This window comes from Kogia breviceps, chromosome 7 (genome assembly GCF_026419965.1).
Source record: "Kogia breviceps isolate mKogBre1 chromosome 7, mKogBre1 haplotype 1, whole genome shotgun sequence".
Taxonomy (NCBI): domain Eukaryota; kingdom Metazoa; phylum Chordata; class Mammalia; order Artiodactyla; family Physeteridae; genus Kogia; species Kogia breviceps.
Window position 1 is genome coordinate 10,813,728 of NC_081316.1, and position 14,781 is coordinate 10,828,508.

At 49.6% G+C, this 14,781-nt stretch overlaps 1 protein-coding gene across 2 annotated transcripts; it reads left to right on the plus strand.

Annotated features, from left to right (window-relative positions):
* Positions 1-887: 887 nt before the first annotated feature.
* Positions 888-12,270, plus strand: SERPING1 (serpin family G member 1). Of its 2 annotated transcripts, none has more exons than XM_059070482.2 (8): positions 888-1,119; positions 1,639-1,716; positions 2,512-2,956; positions 4,408-4,542; positions 5,902-6,105; positions 6,301-6,440; positions 10,119-10,320; positions 11,763-12,270. In XM_059070482.2, exons 2-8 carry the CDS (start codon positions 1,663-1,665, stop codon positions 12,014-12,016), a joined length of 1,434 nt encoding a protein of 477 aa, XP_058926465.1. In that variant the 5' UTR covers positions 888-1,119; positions 1,639-1,662; the 3' UTR covers positions 12,017-12,270. The 2 variants fall into 2 exon arrangements, with proteins under 2 accessions (XP_058926465.1, XP_058926466.1); XM_059070483.2 differs by having other exon boundaries at positions 2,527-2,956.
* The last annotated feature ends 2,511 nt before the right edge of the window (positions 12,271-14,781 follow it).

Below are 14,781 nucleotides of genomic sequence, written 5' to 3' on the forward strand. Positions count from 1 at the left end.
CTTGGTCAGCCCCTTAGAGTAGCAGTTCTGGCGCTAGCAGCCAACTTTCCAAAATGTGCCAAACAGGACAGGCCCGGCAGTGAGGTGACCATAGAACATCAGAGTTGTATCAGGTCATCAGACACTACCTTGTTTTGCAGAGGTAGGGTTGCCAGATTTAGCAAATAAGATACAGAATGTCTAGTTAAATCTGAATTTCAGATAAAAGACCAAAAACTATATTTTTTTAGTGTAAGGAGGCCCCATATTGGGGGGGGGGCATATTTCCAAATAAACATTTTTTTCATTTCCCTGAAATTCAGATTTAACTGGGCTTCCTGTATTTTATCTGGCAACCATGAGAGGGGAGCTAGGTGCCGAGAGGGAAAGCAACTTGCCAGGGTCACGCGGCAAGCCAGGTCTGTTGGCTCCCAGGCCACCCTCTCCCACCCTCAACACATATAGCCCAGCTTTGTGTTTTCGCTTAAGGTGAAAGCTCGCTGGACTGGGTGCTTCAGATTCCTCGTCCGTTACAGAATGGAAGAACCACTAACTCGGGGTTTCCAGGGGAAGCAGAACACCCATGGAGGAGGGTGGGGGGTGAGGTTAGGACCTCAGGAGTTCCAGACCAGGCTTATTTTCAAGTGAGGGCTCTCCAAGTGAGCCAGCCATGTAAGCGTAGTAAGGCTCTGAACTATCAAATGGGCACAATCGGGTCTGTTTCCAAAGGGTTACTTTGAGGATCCACTGAGATGAGCAATTCCTGGAAAGCTGGTGGCTTGTGAACTGCGGAGAACATTTTGTGTCTGTGCCGTTTCTATCATGACCCATAACGATGCAGGAGGAGGCTTGGTTGTGTGCAGCTGAGAGCTGCACCCAAGCTTCCCCACCCCCAGACTCCCAAGGGGCTTTGGGCTAAATTCCCGGCCTGGCTTACGGATCGGTATCCGTCCCATCCTGATTTACGGGAAATCACACGAGCGATCAATCCGCCTTAATTTGTAACTGGGCAATGTCCTGGGCCAGCCAATAGCTAAGACCCAACACCCGCCCCCGCACCCCCCCCCCCACGCCCCGACGCTGTGGGACTATCCACTTAGTCGGCCCTGAAGCTTCCCAGTGACCAGGAGTTCGGAGCAGGTTTGGTGCTGGGGAGGAGGGTGTTGGGAGAAGGAGGTCTCCTCATTCTTATCTCCTTTTCCTCCCCAGTGCCCCGCCCCCCCCTTTATCTCTGCAGTCTCTGTTTCCTTGCTTCCTCTTAAGACCTCTGCCTCCCCCTCCTTCCCCTCCATCTCCTCCCCCAGGGCTGACGTGCCCAGCCCCCTCTGGACCTCCCCTCCTACCAGGGCCCCTGGCCTCATTGTTTAGCTAAAGCAGGACCCTCTGGATGGAGCAGATGGACAGAGACCCGGGCCTGGGGGGGAAAGGAAGGGCCAGCCGGTGCCGGGAAAGGGAAGCGGTTCGGGGAAAACAGATCAGGGGGAGGAGCCAGGGAGAAGGTGGCCCCGGCACGGGGAAGGGAGGGGGTTGGAATTCGCAGAGAGGGGTTAGGGCCGCGAATGGAATGGGGGCGGGCGCCGGGGTGGGGCGGGGCGGGGTGGAGGCCCCCCTAGGCCCGAGGCTCGGAGCTGGCACCGACGACGGCGGCTGGCTCTGCAGGTCTGGGCTGACGTCGCCGCCCAGATGGCCTCCAGGCTGACCCCGCTGACCCTCCTGCTGCTGCTGCTGCTGGCTGGGGTGAGTGACCCCTTCGTGAGGTGGGGGAGGGGAGGGGGCTGAGGATTAACCCTTCAGGCTCCGGAGGATGAGGAGAGCTCCTCTTGGGCTCAGCAAGTGTGATCCTAGCGCTGGAGTTACTACAAAGAGCATGCGAAGAGCGGGCATTCAGACCCACGCAGGGTCTAATCCGGACTCGCTGCGGTACCAGCTGCGGTGGCCTTGAGCCAGTCACTTCTCCGAGGCTACCTGTCCTGATTTATGAAGTGGAGAATAAAGCAGAAGGATCAAAGAGGGCAAGGAGATGGGCAGCATTTTGCGATATTAAAAGCGAGGGGTTGTTGAGGAAAACTGAGTTGCGGGATGGAGGCTGGGCTGACGAGACCTAGGCTCTCCCCCGTCGTCTGGGAGGTCAGGGAGAAGGGATGAGCCCAGGACAAAGGTGGGTGCTTAACTTTGGCGTGTGCGCTCAGTGTATGTGTGTGGAGTTAACACTGGCAGTGCCCTCTGAGATGTGTCAGATGATGTGGTAGTGATCAAGGATCTGGAATCAGAGATCCAAGCTTGACTCCTAGTTTTTCCTTCCGCTTCCCTTGAGACCCTGGGCTAGTTACTTAATTTGTCTCAGCATCAGTTTCTTTTATCAGTGAAATGGGATAATACGCGCTTTCTCTGAAGGGATCACTGGTGGTGGCTCCAGGGCGGGCCCCTCTGCCACCAGGCTTTCCCGGGAATAATTAATTCTCTGGTAGCCCACCTTCTCTTCCTGCTTTGAGGGTTTGAAGGGGACTGTGCCTCATAATAAAAGAAAGAAAGTCTCTTGAACCACAGGATAGAGCCTCCTCCAATCTGATTGGTATCAGCCCCGTGGATCCAGAGAGCTTACAAGGAGGGGCAAATGAAGGAGATATCCCCAAAGGAGATATTCCCAACAATGTATCCATTCAAGACACCGAGGGCTCTTCCACGCTGCTGAAAACCAACTTGACCATCGAAACAGCCAATACCACCCAGCCCTTCAACCAGGCCACCACTCAACCCATCCAACCAACTACCCAGGCCACTACTAAGCCCTTCTGCCCAGCACCTGTCACCTCCTGCTCTGACTTGGAGAGTCATTCAGCAGAGGCCATGCTGGGGGAGGCTTTGACAGATTTCTCCCTGAATCTCTACCACACTTTCTCAGTAATGACGAAGGAGGAGACCAACATTGTCTTTTCCCCGTTCAGCATCGCCAGCCTCCTCACTCAAGTCCTGCTCGGTAAGAACCTGACGGAGTTCTCTCCGGGTTATGTGTTAGACGTTCCCATGAGAGGGGAACGTATCCAGATACATACACAGCTATCTATGCCTCTGGAAGGAAGCTGTAAAAATGGGCTACATTGGGGGTGAGGGAGGGGAATCGTTTTATTCTGGCATTTTCATTTATTCTTTCATTTAACAATGATGTAATAGGCACTATTGCTTATAAAACCCTGTGGACAGTACAAGAACATATAAAATAATGTCCCAGCCACCAATCATGGTTCAAGGTAAGGCCATAAGGAAGATGAACGATAAGAGAGAGATGTAGAGTAGAATCATGATAATGCTGCTTCATAGCTTTCTTAGCTGTGTGACCTTGGGCAGATCACTTAACTTCTCTGAGCCTGAGTCCTTCTGTGTAAAACGGAAATGGTTGTTGTGACCTAAAAAAAAATTAAGCAGATAGCCCAGTGCCTGATGTGGTAGGAGGTCAAAAAATGTTAATTCCTCTGCTTTCCTGAGAGACCACAATCAAGTCCCTTGGGGTAATTACCCTAGGAATAGCACCAGCAAAGTGCTACTGCAGTGGAAACAGCTGTCACTCCAAGGGGGAATTCCAGGAAGGCTACTAGAGACAATACAGTGAGCACATAAGAACCTTTCTTCTGTGGTCGCAGAATCCTAACATCCCTAGCCTGTACCCACCGGATGCCAGTAGCACCCCACCCTCCAGTTATGACAACCACAATGTCTCCACATGTGGCCAAATGTCCCCTGGGAGGCACATTTCAACTGACTGGTTTCAGTTAATTTTTTTCTTGCCCAAAAGATATGGCTTGAATCTTTTCTCCATCCAATTATTAACTCTGTGATCTTAAAATGAGTAGATTACTTACTCTCTGAAACCTCAGTTTTCTCATCTGTGTAACGGGGATAGGAACTGTCCTTACGTAAAAGGGTTATGGTGAAGATTCATTGAGATAATATGGGAGAAGCACTTGTAGTGCCTGGAATGAAGTAAGTGCTCGATGCATTTTATCACTGCACAGCAGATGTGTACAATAAGTACTCAATCATGAAAAACGGAAAGGGTACTGAACAGGCATCCTCTTTTACAATTTCCTGATGTCTCCTCTTAACCATGATCTAGTGTCTCTGCCTATAGGGCGAACCTTTGTCAACCTGAACCAGCTAAATAATAGGTCATGTGGAACAGGCAGCGATTGGACCAGGCTTTGGATGATGAGTGGTATTAAAATGAGGTAGGAAAACGGAGGAAGAAAGTATTCAAAGCCCTCGAAAATCCTGTGATGGTTCATAATTCCCCCACCCTTCTCTTTCTGACACGTATTATCTTCCAGAACACTTCTGGCTCTGATGATAAGGGATTCTCCCCATTGCAGCCTGGTCCCCAGCGGTGGTTTCCCACTCCCCCTGCTTACCCCTCATCTCTGCTGTTTGTTGTAGGGGCTAGAGGAGAAACCAAGGAAAGCCTGGAGCAACTCCTCTCCTACCCCAAAGACTTTACCTGTGTCCACCAGGCCCTGAAGGCCTCCACATCCAGAGGCTTTACCACAGTCTCTCAAATCTTCCACAGCCCAGGTGAGTTCCCCGGGGAAGGATGGCAGGTGCTGAGCTGGGTCCTCAAGATTTTGATGGAGACCCAGCCCTGGGGAAAGAGAGGACAGAGGGAATGTTAGAACTAGAACAGGGGACGGAATGCAGAGCAGGTTGGGGCCTCCGAAATATCAGGTGGCTCCTGGGAGCTGGATAGGTCCCCTGGTGAGACCTTGGGCAAGTCATCTGCGTTCATCAACTCCATCTAAAGTAAGAATAGCCTTCTGGGCTTCCCTGGTGGCGCAGTGGTTGAGAGTCCGCCTGCCGATGCGGGGGACGCGGGTTCGAGTCCCGGTCCGGGAGGATCCCACGTGCCGCGGAGCGGCTGGGCCCGTGAGCCGTGGCCGCTGAGCCTGCGCGTCCGGAGCCTGCGCTCTGCAACGGGAGAGGCTGCAACGGTGAGAGGCCCGCGTACCAGAAAAAAAAAAAAAAAAGAAAGAAAACAAACCTGAGAACATATAGGAAAGATAAAAGAAAGAAAGAAAGAAAACAAGAAAACTTACGTATCACACCATTATCTTAAAAAAAAAAACAACCAAAACCCCTCTTTTTAGAGATGGGAAAAATATAGCTTAGAGGGATTCAAGAAATGTTGCATTTACTTATTTGCTATAAATCAGATTTATCCTCTGTCTTGCTAGGTTGGTGGAAAATACAGCTGCATTCAATATTATCTATTTAGTCCAGGAAAAATTTCTCTTTCAAACACTTCTTTTCTTTAGTGGACCTGGGCTTTGGAGAGCAAAACCCAGGAAGTCTTGTCACACACCTTCCAGTGAGTCTGAAAAGCAGAGTCTGTTCCCTGTTGAATTAAGGGAAGAAAAGAGGGAAAATACAGGCAAATGGAAGTTCAGATCTCAAAGGGTTACCTTGCCAAGCCGTGGTCCCATGGCAAACAGAGGCACTTAAAGCCTAGGATGAGGGCTTCCCTGGTGGCGCAGTGGTTGGGAGTCCGCCTGCCGATGCAGGGGACGCGGGTTCGTGCCCCGGTCTGGGAGGATCCCACGTGCCGCGGAGCGGCTGGGCCCGTGAGCCGTGGCCGCTGAGCCTGCACGTCTGGAGCCTGCGCTCCGCAAGGGGAGAGGCCGCAACAGTGAGAGGCCCGCATACAGAAAAAAAAAAAAAAAAAGCCTAGGATGAGTTCTGCTCTTAGCTCAGGATTTGCCTTCTCTGGGTCTCAGCACATCTGTAAGAGGAGTGGGCGGGAGCCCTGCTCCGACGTACTGTGTTCATTGGAGGAGAAAAGTGATGGGAAACAAGCTCCCTCTCCAAGCCTGCTCTTGGAAGGGGAGAGAGTGTTCCGAGATCTCATGCCTCCCTCTCTCAACCTGCTTCCGCTGCCAGACCTGGCTATAAAGGACACCTTTGCGAATGCCTCTCAGAGCCTGTATGGCAACAGCCCCAAAGCCCTGGCAAATGACAGTAAAGTCAACTTGGAGTTCATCAATGCCTGGGTGGCCAAGGAGACCAACCGCAAGATCGGGCAACTGCTAGACAGCCTGCCCGAGGACCCCCGCCTTGTCCTCCTCAACGCTATCTACCTGAATGGTAAGGGGGCCCTGGACCAGGGTGTCTTCCCGTCCTGAGCTCCTCCTTCTCCTCCTGGCTTAAAACCCACTCAACCCCGAGTTCCACGACCGGATCCCATGGTACCCGCCCCACCCCTTGCTAACAGAGCCTTTGACTCCGCTTCACCCTCTCCCCGCCTGCATTAGAGTAACTCTTGCCCACTCTTCCCTCTAGCCAAGTGGAAGACAACATTTAACCACAGCAGAACAAATGTGAATGCCTTTTACAGCAGATCCTCTGTGATAAAAGTGCCCATGATGAATAGCAAGAAGTACCCTGTGGCCCACTTCACAGACCCGACTTTGAAGGCCAAGGTAAGTTCTTGGCCCTTCACACTCCTGTTTCAGAGCCTCTTGCGTATCCTGACTTCTTTTCTGCTGTGGCCCCATCAGTGTGGGGCATAGCCTTACCCCTAATTCATCATTTCTACTTCTTCTGACTCTATTTGCACCCTATCTTTTCTCCTTCTCCCCCTCTCCAGCCTTGGCCGGGGCAGGCATTATATATTTGAGGTTGGAAAGCAGGATTCTAAAATTTCTTCATGCATCTCTACTGCATTGAATGGCAAAAAGTGAGTCGTGTTCCTATTCTGTGCCTCTGTTTCTCTTTCCAGTCAACCCACCAGTAGGCCCTGCTGGCTTAGTAAGTCCTCTGTGTGTGTACCTGTGTACAGCATGCATCTGTATGTGTACACATGTCTAGGTATATCCATGCGTTCATGTACGTGGTATGTGCATGTGTGAAATGGCTTAAGTTCCTTAGCAGAAATTGAACAGTATGATTTCAGTGGATGAGGAGGGAGGGAAGAGAGGACATGGAGCCCAGAAGATTCTAGTTAGTAAAGTCTCTCATAGGCCCAATGACCAGATACTTCTGCCCTGTTAGGACAGCAAGACACAGAACTTGCTGAGACAGAAAACAATGAGAGATACCCAGTGACTTGGTACCAGGCTGAGGAATATAGGATCTGTTCTGGAACATGCCACGCTTGCTTCTACCTTGGGAGCTTTCCCTAACTTTTCCCCCTGCCTGGATGCTTTTCACTCAGATTTTCACATAACTTGTTTCTCTGCTCATCTGGTATCAACTAAAAGGCCACCTTGGTGAAGAGGCCTCCCGCTCCTTAAAGTAGCCTCCTCCTCACCCTGTAACATCATCCTGTTTTATTATATCCATGGTACTTATCACGATCTGAATTATGTTGTTTACTTGCTTAGTTGATTGCAGTATTATCTATCTCCCTGAGCTACCGTCTCTTTCCTTGGGATCAGAGACCTTACCTCTTTTTTTTCCTACTATATCTGAGGGCCTAGAACAATACCACATATAATAAGTGCCCATTATGTGTGCTGACTAAATGAATGAATTCAATGGAAGATGCTAAAGGGAGCAACTCCCTTAGTATGAATGGCTAGGAAGACGTCACAGAGGTGGGTACTTCTGACCACTCTTAACCATTCATGCACTTTGCTACCCTTCCATCCATCCACCCCTATCCAACGGCTTCGAACATTCCCAACTATTTAACAGAACCAGAATACATGCATAAGGCAGAGAAGAGGGAATATATATGGCCGGTTCAGGGCATCACTCAAACTCAGAGTATATGGGGGAGAATATCAGTGTGAGAGTTTTTTTGTTTGTTGTGTTTTGTGTTATTTATTTATTTTTGGCTGTGTCGGGTCTTCGTTTCTGTCCGAGGGCTTTCTCCAGTTGCGCTGAGCGGGGGCCACTCTTCATCGTGGTGCGCGGGCCTCTCACTACCTCGGCCTCTCTTGTTGCGGAGCATAGGCTCCAGACACACAGGCTCAGTAGTTGTGGCTCACGGGCCCATTTGCTCCGCGGTATGTGGGATCTTCCCAGACCAGGGCCCGAACCTGTGTCCCCTGCATTGGCAGGCAGATTCTCAACCACTGCGCCACCAGGGAAGTCCCAATGTGAGGGTTTTTTAATGGCAAAGAAGGAGTTTTATGCCAAAAAACCCCACTCTTTACAGTTTTGTGGGTTTTAAACAAATACTTGATTTAATATATTCATGTTATAAATTTAAAATCAAAATTTTACTTAAGCCTTTAAATTTTTAGCTGTATTTGCTACATTATTAATCATAATATTTATATAAAACACTAACTTTCATTTGTTCTTCAATTAAGCCATTTTGAACAGATTAAACTCCTTTAAACCATTTGTCTCATTTACAAATATGGTTAATTAATATCCCCTAAGCATTTTGAGCTTATGTATGTACTTTATAAATACCTCATACATTTGATATACTTGACTTTCTCTTTTAGCATGTCAGATACCTGACAGAACAGAATTACAGCCCTGCTTGGCCATTTCTTGCTAGCACCTAAAGCCTACTTGTGAGTTAAAAATTCAATCTGAAGAGTAAATCAACTTTCAGTCAACATCTCAACATCATTCTCAAACCAAATGAAATTATCCCACACCTTTTTGTTCAAAAGCATAAAACTAGCATGTATGATTCTCTTAAAAATTATAAACGCTATTTTAAATAACAAACACAGATTGCTCTGAACTTATCACCTGGTGTTAATACTACAGAGTTGGCTTATTTTGTTATTCCCATACTTCATTCTTAATTTTCCTGGGATTTAAAGAGTATTTACCCAATGAAGGGGGTTAGGTTTACCAACTCAGGTGTGCTGAGGTTGTTGGCTTGAAAATTGAAGACCACAGTGTGGTAATTTTTGGTCACAGAGGCAGGGTCTGTACACGGGACAAGAAGGGTGTGTACTGCCAGATGAGTGTACCCTGTCTAGAGCTTCTGTCAACAGGGATCCCCAAGTCCATGCTCTTCAGGTGATAAATCAGTGTACAACCTGCTTCTTCTGGACCATTTTTTCAATTCCAACAATTGATTGTTTTCAGTTAATTGCTTCATTGCCCAGTTGAATTCTGCATTCTAGATTATTCTTGTCCATCTCTCAACCTCAACCATAATGCCATTTCAGTATTAGTCTCTTATATCCTATTAGTTTCTCAGTCCCGGCACTATGGACATTTCGGGTTCGATGATTCTTCATTATAAGATGCTGTCCCTGGCATTGTAGCATTTAGCAACATCCCTGGCTTCTACCCACTAGATGCCAGTAGCACTGTGAGCTCCTGTCAGCTCCAGGCATTGCCAGATGTCCACTGGGGGCAACTTTGCCCTGAGTTGAGAACACCCCTGTATTGGACTTGTGGGTCCTGCATTTCTCTCATACTTTTATCTGGCCACCAGCTGTAAGTCCTTCTAGTGGCAGACTAACTGAAAAGGTAGACTAGGATCAGCTTGTACACAATCTTGAATGCCAGACCAAGAGTTTATACTTAATCTCATAGACAGTGAAAAGCCATCAAACGTCTTTAAAGGGACGAACCTGACGACTGTGCTGGTACATTATATACTTTATGCACAACATACTTGGAAGGAGGAACTGGGCTCGGAGAGATCAGATTGCTTGACTGTCTTGCGCACTTAATCAGCAGCAGAGTCAGGATGTGATCCTCAGCCTCTGTGATCAAAACTCGTGCTCAGGGCTGCCCTGGTGGCGCAGTGGTTGAGAGTCCGCCTGCCGATGCGGGGGGACGCGGGTTCGCGCCCCGGTCCGGGAGGATCCCACGTGCCGCGGAGCGGCTGGGCCCGTGAGCCATGGCCGCTGCGCCTGCGCGTCCGGAGCCTGTGCTCCGCAACGGGAGAGGCCACGACGGTGAGAGGCCCGCGTACCGCGAAAACAGAACAAAACAAAACAAATCTCGTGCTCCTTCGTCTGCCTCTCACCAGCACAGGGTTAGATGGGCACTGTTCACCCAGCTGGCATCCTCGTCTCATGGCAAAGCCTGGGAGCCTAGTTCTAGCTGCTGCTTGTTGAAGTAGTACAGCCTACAGCAGCGGACTGGAGACCAGCCTTGGGACACAGAGGGTAGGAGCCAGGAGAGAGCTGGGGTAGGAAGACTGACAATGTGCATGTCTTACTCTCCAGGTGGGCCGTCTGCAGCTGTCCCACAACCTGAGCTTTGTGATCCTGGTGCCCCAGACCTTGAAACACCGTCTCAAAGACATGGAGCAGGCCCTCAGCCCCCCTGTCTTCAAGGCCATCATGACGAAGCTGGAGTCGGCCAAGTTCCGTCCTACCCACCTGATGATGCCTCGCATCAAAGTGAAGAGTAACCAGGACTTGCTGGGTGAGCCCTGGCAGGACTGATCCTAGGCCATCCGAGGAGAAGAGGTTGTGATGGTGGGCTGGGGGTGGAGGGCGGGCCTTGGAATGCCATGAACCCTCTCGTCCGTAATGTTAGGTTGCCCTGCAATCCTCTGATTATCCCACTGGATCATGGAAGAAGCTGAGACTCAGAAAGTTTGCATGACTTACTGAAGGTCCCTTAAGCTAGTTAGAAGTGAGCCGGAACCCCAATATAGGTCTACAGCCCTGCCAACTGTTTCCACTGCGCTCCCTTGTGACATAGACACTGGGAAGAGGTCACCGAGGTGGGAGTGGATGCTCCTCCCTCAGAGACATGTCGTAAAACTCAGCCACCCCACGGTATATGCAAGAAGCTCTCTACTAAAAGGGTCTGAAGGCTTCTGAGTTCAGGGGAGTCAACAGATACTCCGTTTCCTAACCTTAGACCTCACTTCCTGATCTTTGATGTCATATCCAAATATATCACTTCATTTTCTGCTATAGAACTTGACTTCCTAATAGATGATCTTGTTTCCTGGTATATGACATCACACCCTGGTATGTGACCTCATGTGAGAACATATGTCCTCTTTCTGATACATTACCTCACTTCCAAGGTCCTTGTTGATAAGGAAGAAATGGCATCACTTTTCAGGGTTTGGGGGGGTTGGGGACAAGGCTTCTCACCACTTGAGAGAAAGTGGTGGTTGGAGTGAAGATGGGCCCACTGTTAGGGGATCCCATGAACTGGACCGGAAGGCACATTATAACGCGATTATAATTTGATAAACAAGGAGGAGGAGGAGAAAGAGGATATTGGAACTTGGGACAAACCCAGAAAATTCAGAACAGACGTCTCCAACAGCTGAGGGTTTTGTGCTGGTTTTTTTTTTTTTAATTGCAGTATTTTTAAGAATATTTTAAATTATTATTTTTTAATTTAACTTTTAAAATTTTTATACAATTTTATTTTTCGGCTGCGTTGCGTCTTCGTTGCTGCACGCAGGCTTTCTTTGGTTGCAGTGAGTCGGGGGTTGCTCTTCATTGTGGCGTGCGGGCTTCTCATCGCAGTGGCTCCTCTTGTTGCGGAGCACGGGCTGTAGATGTGCGGACTCAGTAGTTGCAGCACGTGGGCCCTAGAGTGCGTGGGCTTCAGTAGTTGTGGCGCATGGTCTCAGTAGTTGTGGCACGTGGTCTCAGTAGTTGTGGCGCACGGGCTTAGTTGCTCCGCAGCATGTGGGATCTTCCCGGACCAGGGCTTGAACCCATGTCCCCTGCATTAGCAGGTGGATTCTGAACCACTGCGCCACCCAGGAAGTCCCTTTTGTACAATTTTTAAAGGTTACTTTCCATTTACAGTTATTACGAAACACTGGCTATATTCCCCGTGTTGTACAATCGTGCTGGTCTTTGACTTATTGTTTTTCTCTGGTTATGCCCTAGAATTCTTTGACCTTACCTACAACATCAACCTGTGCGGGCTGACAGAGGACCCGGATCTGCAGCTTTCTGCGATGCAGCACCAGTCCATGCTGGAGCTGACGGAGAGCGGGGTGGAGGCGGCTGCAGCCTCCGCTATCTCTGTAGCCCGCAGTTTGCTGGTGTTTGAAGTGCAGCAGCCCTTCCTCTTTGTGCTCTGGGACCAGCAGCACAAGTTCCCGGTCTTCATGGGGCGGATATATGAGCCCAGCACCTGAGACCTGCAGGAGGCCGACCAGGGCAAGCCCCCTCTGGCCTCAGCTCTTCTAGTTGCAGCCCCGCTGCTGCCTGCCTGGACTTGTCCCCGGCTGCCTCCCATCTCAGGTCAGCCCTCCACCTGAAGGGCTCCCTTGGGGTCTAGTGAGGGGACCTGCTTCTATCCTCCCTTCCCCGTGACTCTCCAAAGCACTTTCTGCAGCGTTCTCTGGTACAAATACAGCAGACTCTACAAATAAAAGCTGGCAGACCATGACTTCCTCTCTCATTTGCCTTTCAATTTTATTTTATTTTATTTTTATTTTTATTTTTGCAGTACGCGGGCCTCTCACCGTTGTGGCCTCTCCCACTGCGGAGCACAGGCTCCGGACGCGCAGGCTCAGCGGCCACGGCTCACGGGCCCAGCCGCTCCGCGGCACGTGGGATCTTCCCGGACCGGGGCACGAACCCGTGTCCCCTGCATCGGCAGGCGGACTCTCAACCACTGCGCCACCAGGGAAGCCCTGCCTTTCAATTTTAGAGCACTAGGGCTTCCGAGGCCCCTATATCGGCTAGCTATTGCTGTAACAAGTCACTCCAAACTTAGTGGCTTAAAATAGCAACTATTTATTATTTCACCTAAGTCTGGGGGTTAGGGCTGAGTGGTCTTTTGCTGATCTGGGATGGACCTGGCTGACCTTCCCTGGGCTCGCTCATACATCTGTAATGGTTGGTGGGTTGGTTGGCGATGACTGGTCTACTATGGCCTCAGCTGGAACACCTTGGCTGTCCTCTGCGTGTCTCCGGCACCCTTCCAGCAGTGCTAGCCTGCAGTGGCAGAGTTCCAAGTGAGGAGTCAAATATAGACAGTCCTTTTCACACCCTGCACCTCTGCTTGCATCACGTTTACCATCATCCCATCGGCCAAAGCAAGTCACATGGCCAGACCCAGAGTGAGAGTGGAAAGGCACTACCAAGTGGCAGGGCAGAGTCTAACTGGGGGCTTTTCATGCAAATCCCTTTATCACAGCCCCCATCTCGCTTATTTGTTTGCAACAACTGTGACAACAGTAATAACAGTAGCTAACATTGTTGGGAACTTGCACAGGCTGTCTGCTAAGAGCTTTGCAGACATCTAATCCTCACAACAACGTTATATGGTAAACTCTAAACTCGGAAAGGCTGTCTTGCTCAAAGTCCTACAGTTAGATGGCAAAACTGGGATTTGAAAGCGCATCCTTATGACTCTGAAGTGTAAGCTCAAACCCACTCTATTCTATGTCTCTGCCCTTCTATCTTCAAGTCCTGCCTTTTCTTCATATTTTATTTGTTCAACCAACTGATTGAGTACCTAGCATGTGTCTGGCACTATGCTAAGCGCAGAGGCTATAAAGATGACTTAAACCTAATGCCTGCCTTTCAAACCTATCGCTTGGGACTTCCTTGGTGGTCCGGTGGGTAAGACTCCATGCTCCCAATGCAGGGGGCCAAGGTTCGATCCCTGGTTGGGGAACTAGATCCCACACGCATGCCACAACTAAGAGCCCACATGCTATAACGAAGATCCTGTGTGCTGCAACTAAGACCTGACACAGGCAAAGTACATAAATTTTCAAAAATAAAAGCAAAACCTATAGCTTGATGGGGGAGACAGATAGGAAGAGAGATTTTTAAATAAAAGCAAAACCTATAGCTTGATGGGGGAGACAGATAGGAAGAGAGATTTTTAAATAAAAGCAAAACCTATAGCTTGATGGGGGAGACAGATAGGAAGAGAGATTTTTAACACAGAGCATTTTTTTTTAGACTCTGAAGATATTTCTTAATAAGTTTTCCTGGGGGACTTCCCCGGTGGTCCAGTGGTTAAGACTCTGCGCTTCCACTGCCGGGGATGCGGGTTTGATCCCTGGTCAGGGAACTAAGATCCCATGTGCCATACAGCGTGGCCAAAAAAAGAGAAAAGTTTCCTCCATTTCCAGCTTCTACTCTGAGACTCAGTGGTGCTCCAGCTCTTAGACCTTCTATTTCACTCTTTCCCGTCTTCTTCCTTCTCATCCTTTTTGTCTCAATCTCCTGTCTCTATTCCTTTCTTTGCCTCCATTCCTCCCCCACCGCCCCGGCCACTATGTCTCTCTCCTCTCCCATCCTTCCCCTCTCCTGGTTACAATGTTGCCAACCAAAACGTGCTGACTGATTTCTGGCTTTAGCCCTTCAATTGCAGGTCTGGTCGTCCTTGCCTCCTGCCACTTCCCCCCCCACCCCACCCCCGCTTGCTCCTCACTTCCCAGCTCTCTCACACACTCAGACGTTCAGGTTCCCAAGCACAAGTAGCCCAGAGGTATGACTACTTTCCCAGGACGACACATGGGGATTCAACCATCAGTCCACAGACATTTATCAGGTATCTGATTTAATTTTCTAATAGTGTCTCAATTTAGGTCAAAGTAGCCCTGCCTGAAATGTTTCTATGGGGGCAGTGTTTTCCTTAAAGCCATCAGAGCCATTAAGATATATGCTTACATCACTGCAGCTCTCACCATAGGGACCTCTCTATGCCCCTCTCACATACCCTGGTGATAAGGAGAAGCAGGCATGGGAGGGCAGTGCAGTAACTGACCTAGCTGGATACTGCAGCCACACTTGCAGCTCTCTGCCCTTTAGGCTGGTTTCCTTCTCTATGGCCTAGGAGGGGTGCCAAGGTCAGGGCTGAAGTGCAGGATCGGTGGTGACCCAAGCTTCTTTTTTTTTTTTTTGGCCACGCCACACAACATGTGGGATCTTAGTTCCC

Coding starts and splice junctions, on each gene's coding strand:
- SERPING1 (XM_059070482.2), top strand. CDS start 1,663: ATGGCCTCCAGGCTGACCCCGCTGACCCTCCTGCTGCTGCTGCTGCTG. Junction 2,957..4,407: donor CCTCACTCAAGTCCTGCTCG/GTAAGAACCTGA, acceptor TGTTTGTTGTAG/GGGCTAGAGGAGAAACCAAG. Junction 6,441..10,118: donor ACCCGACTTTGAAGGCCAAG/GTAAGTTCTTGG, acceptor CTTACTCTCCAG/GTGGGCCGTCTGCAGCTGTC.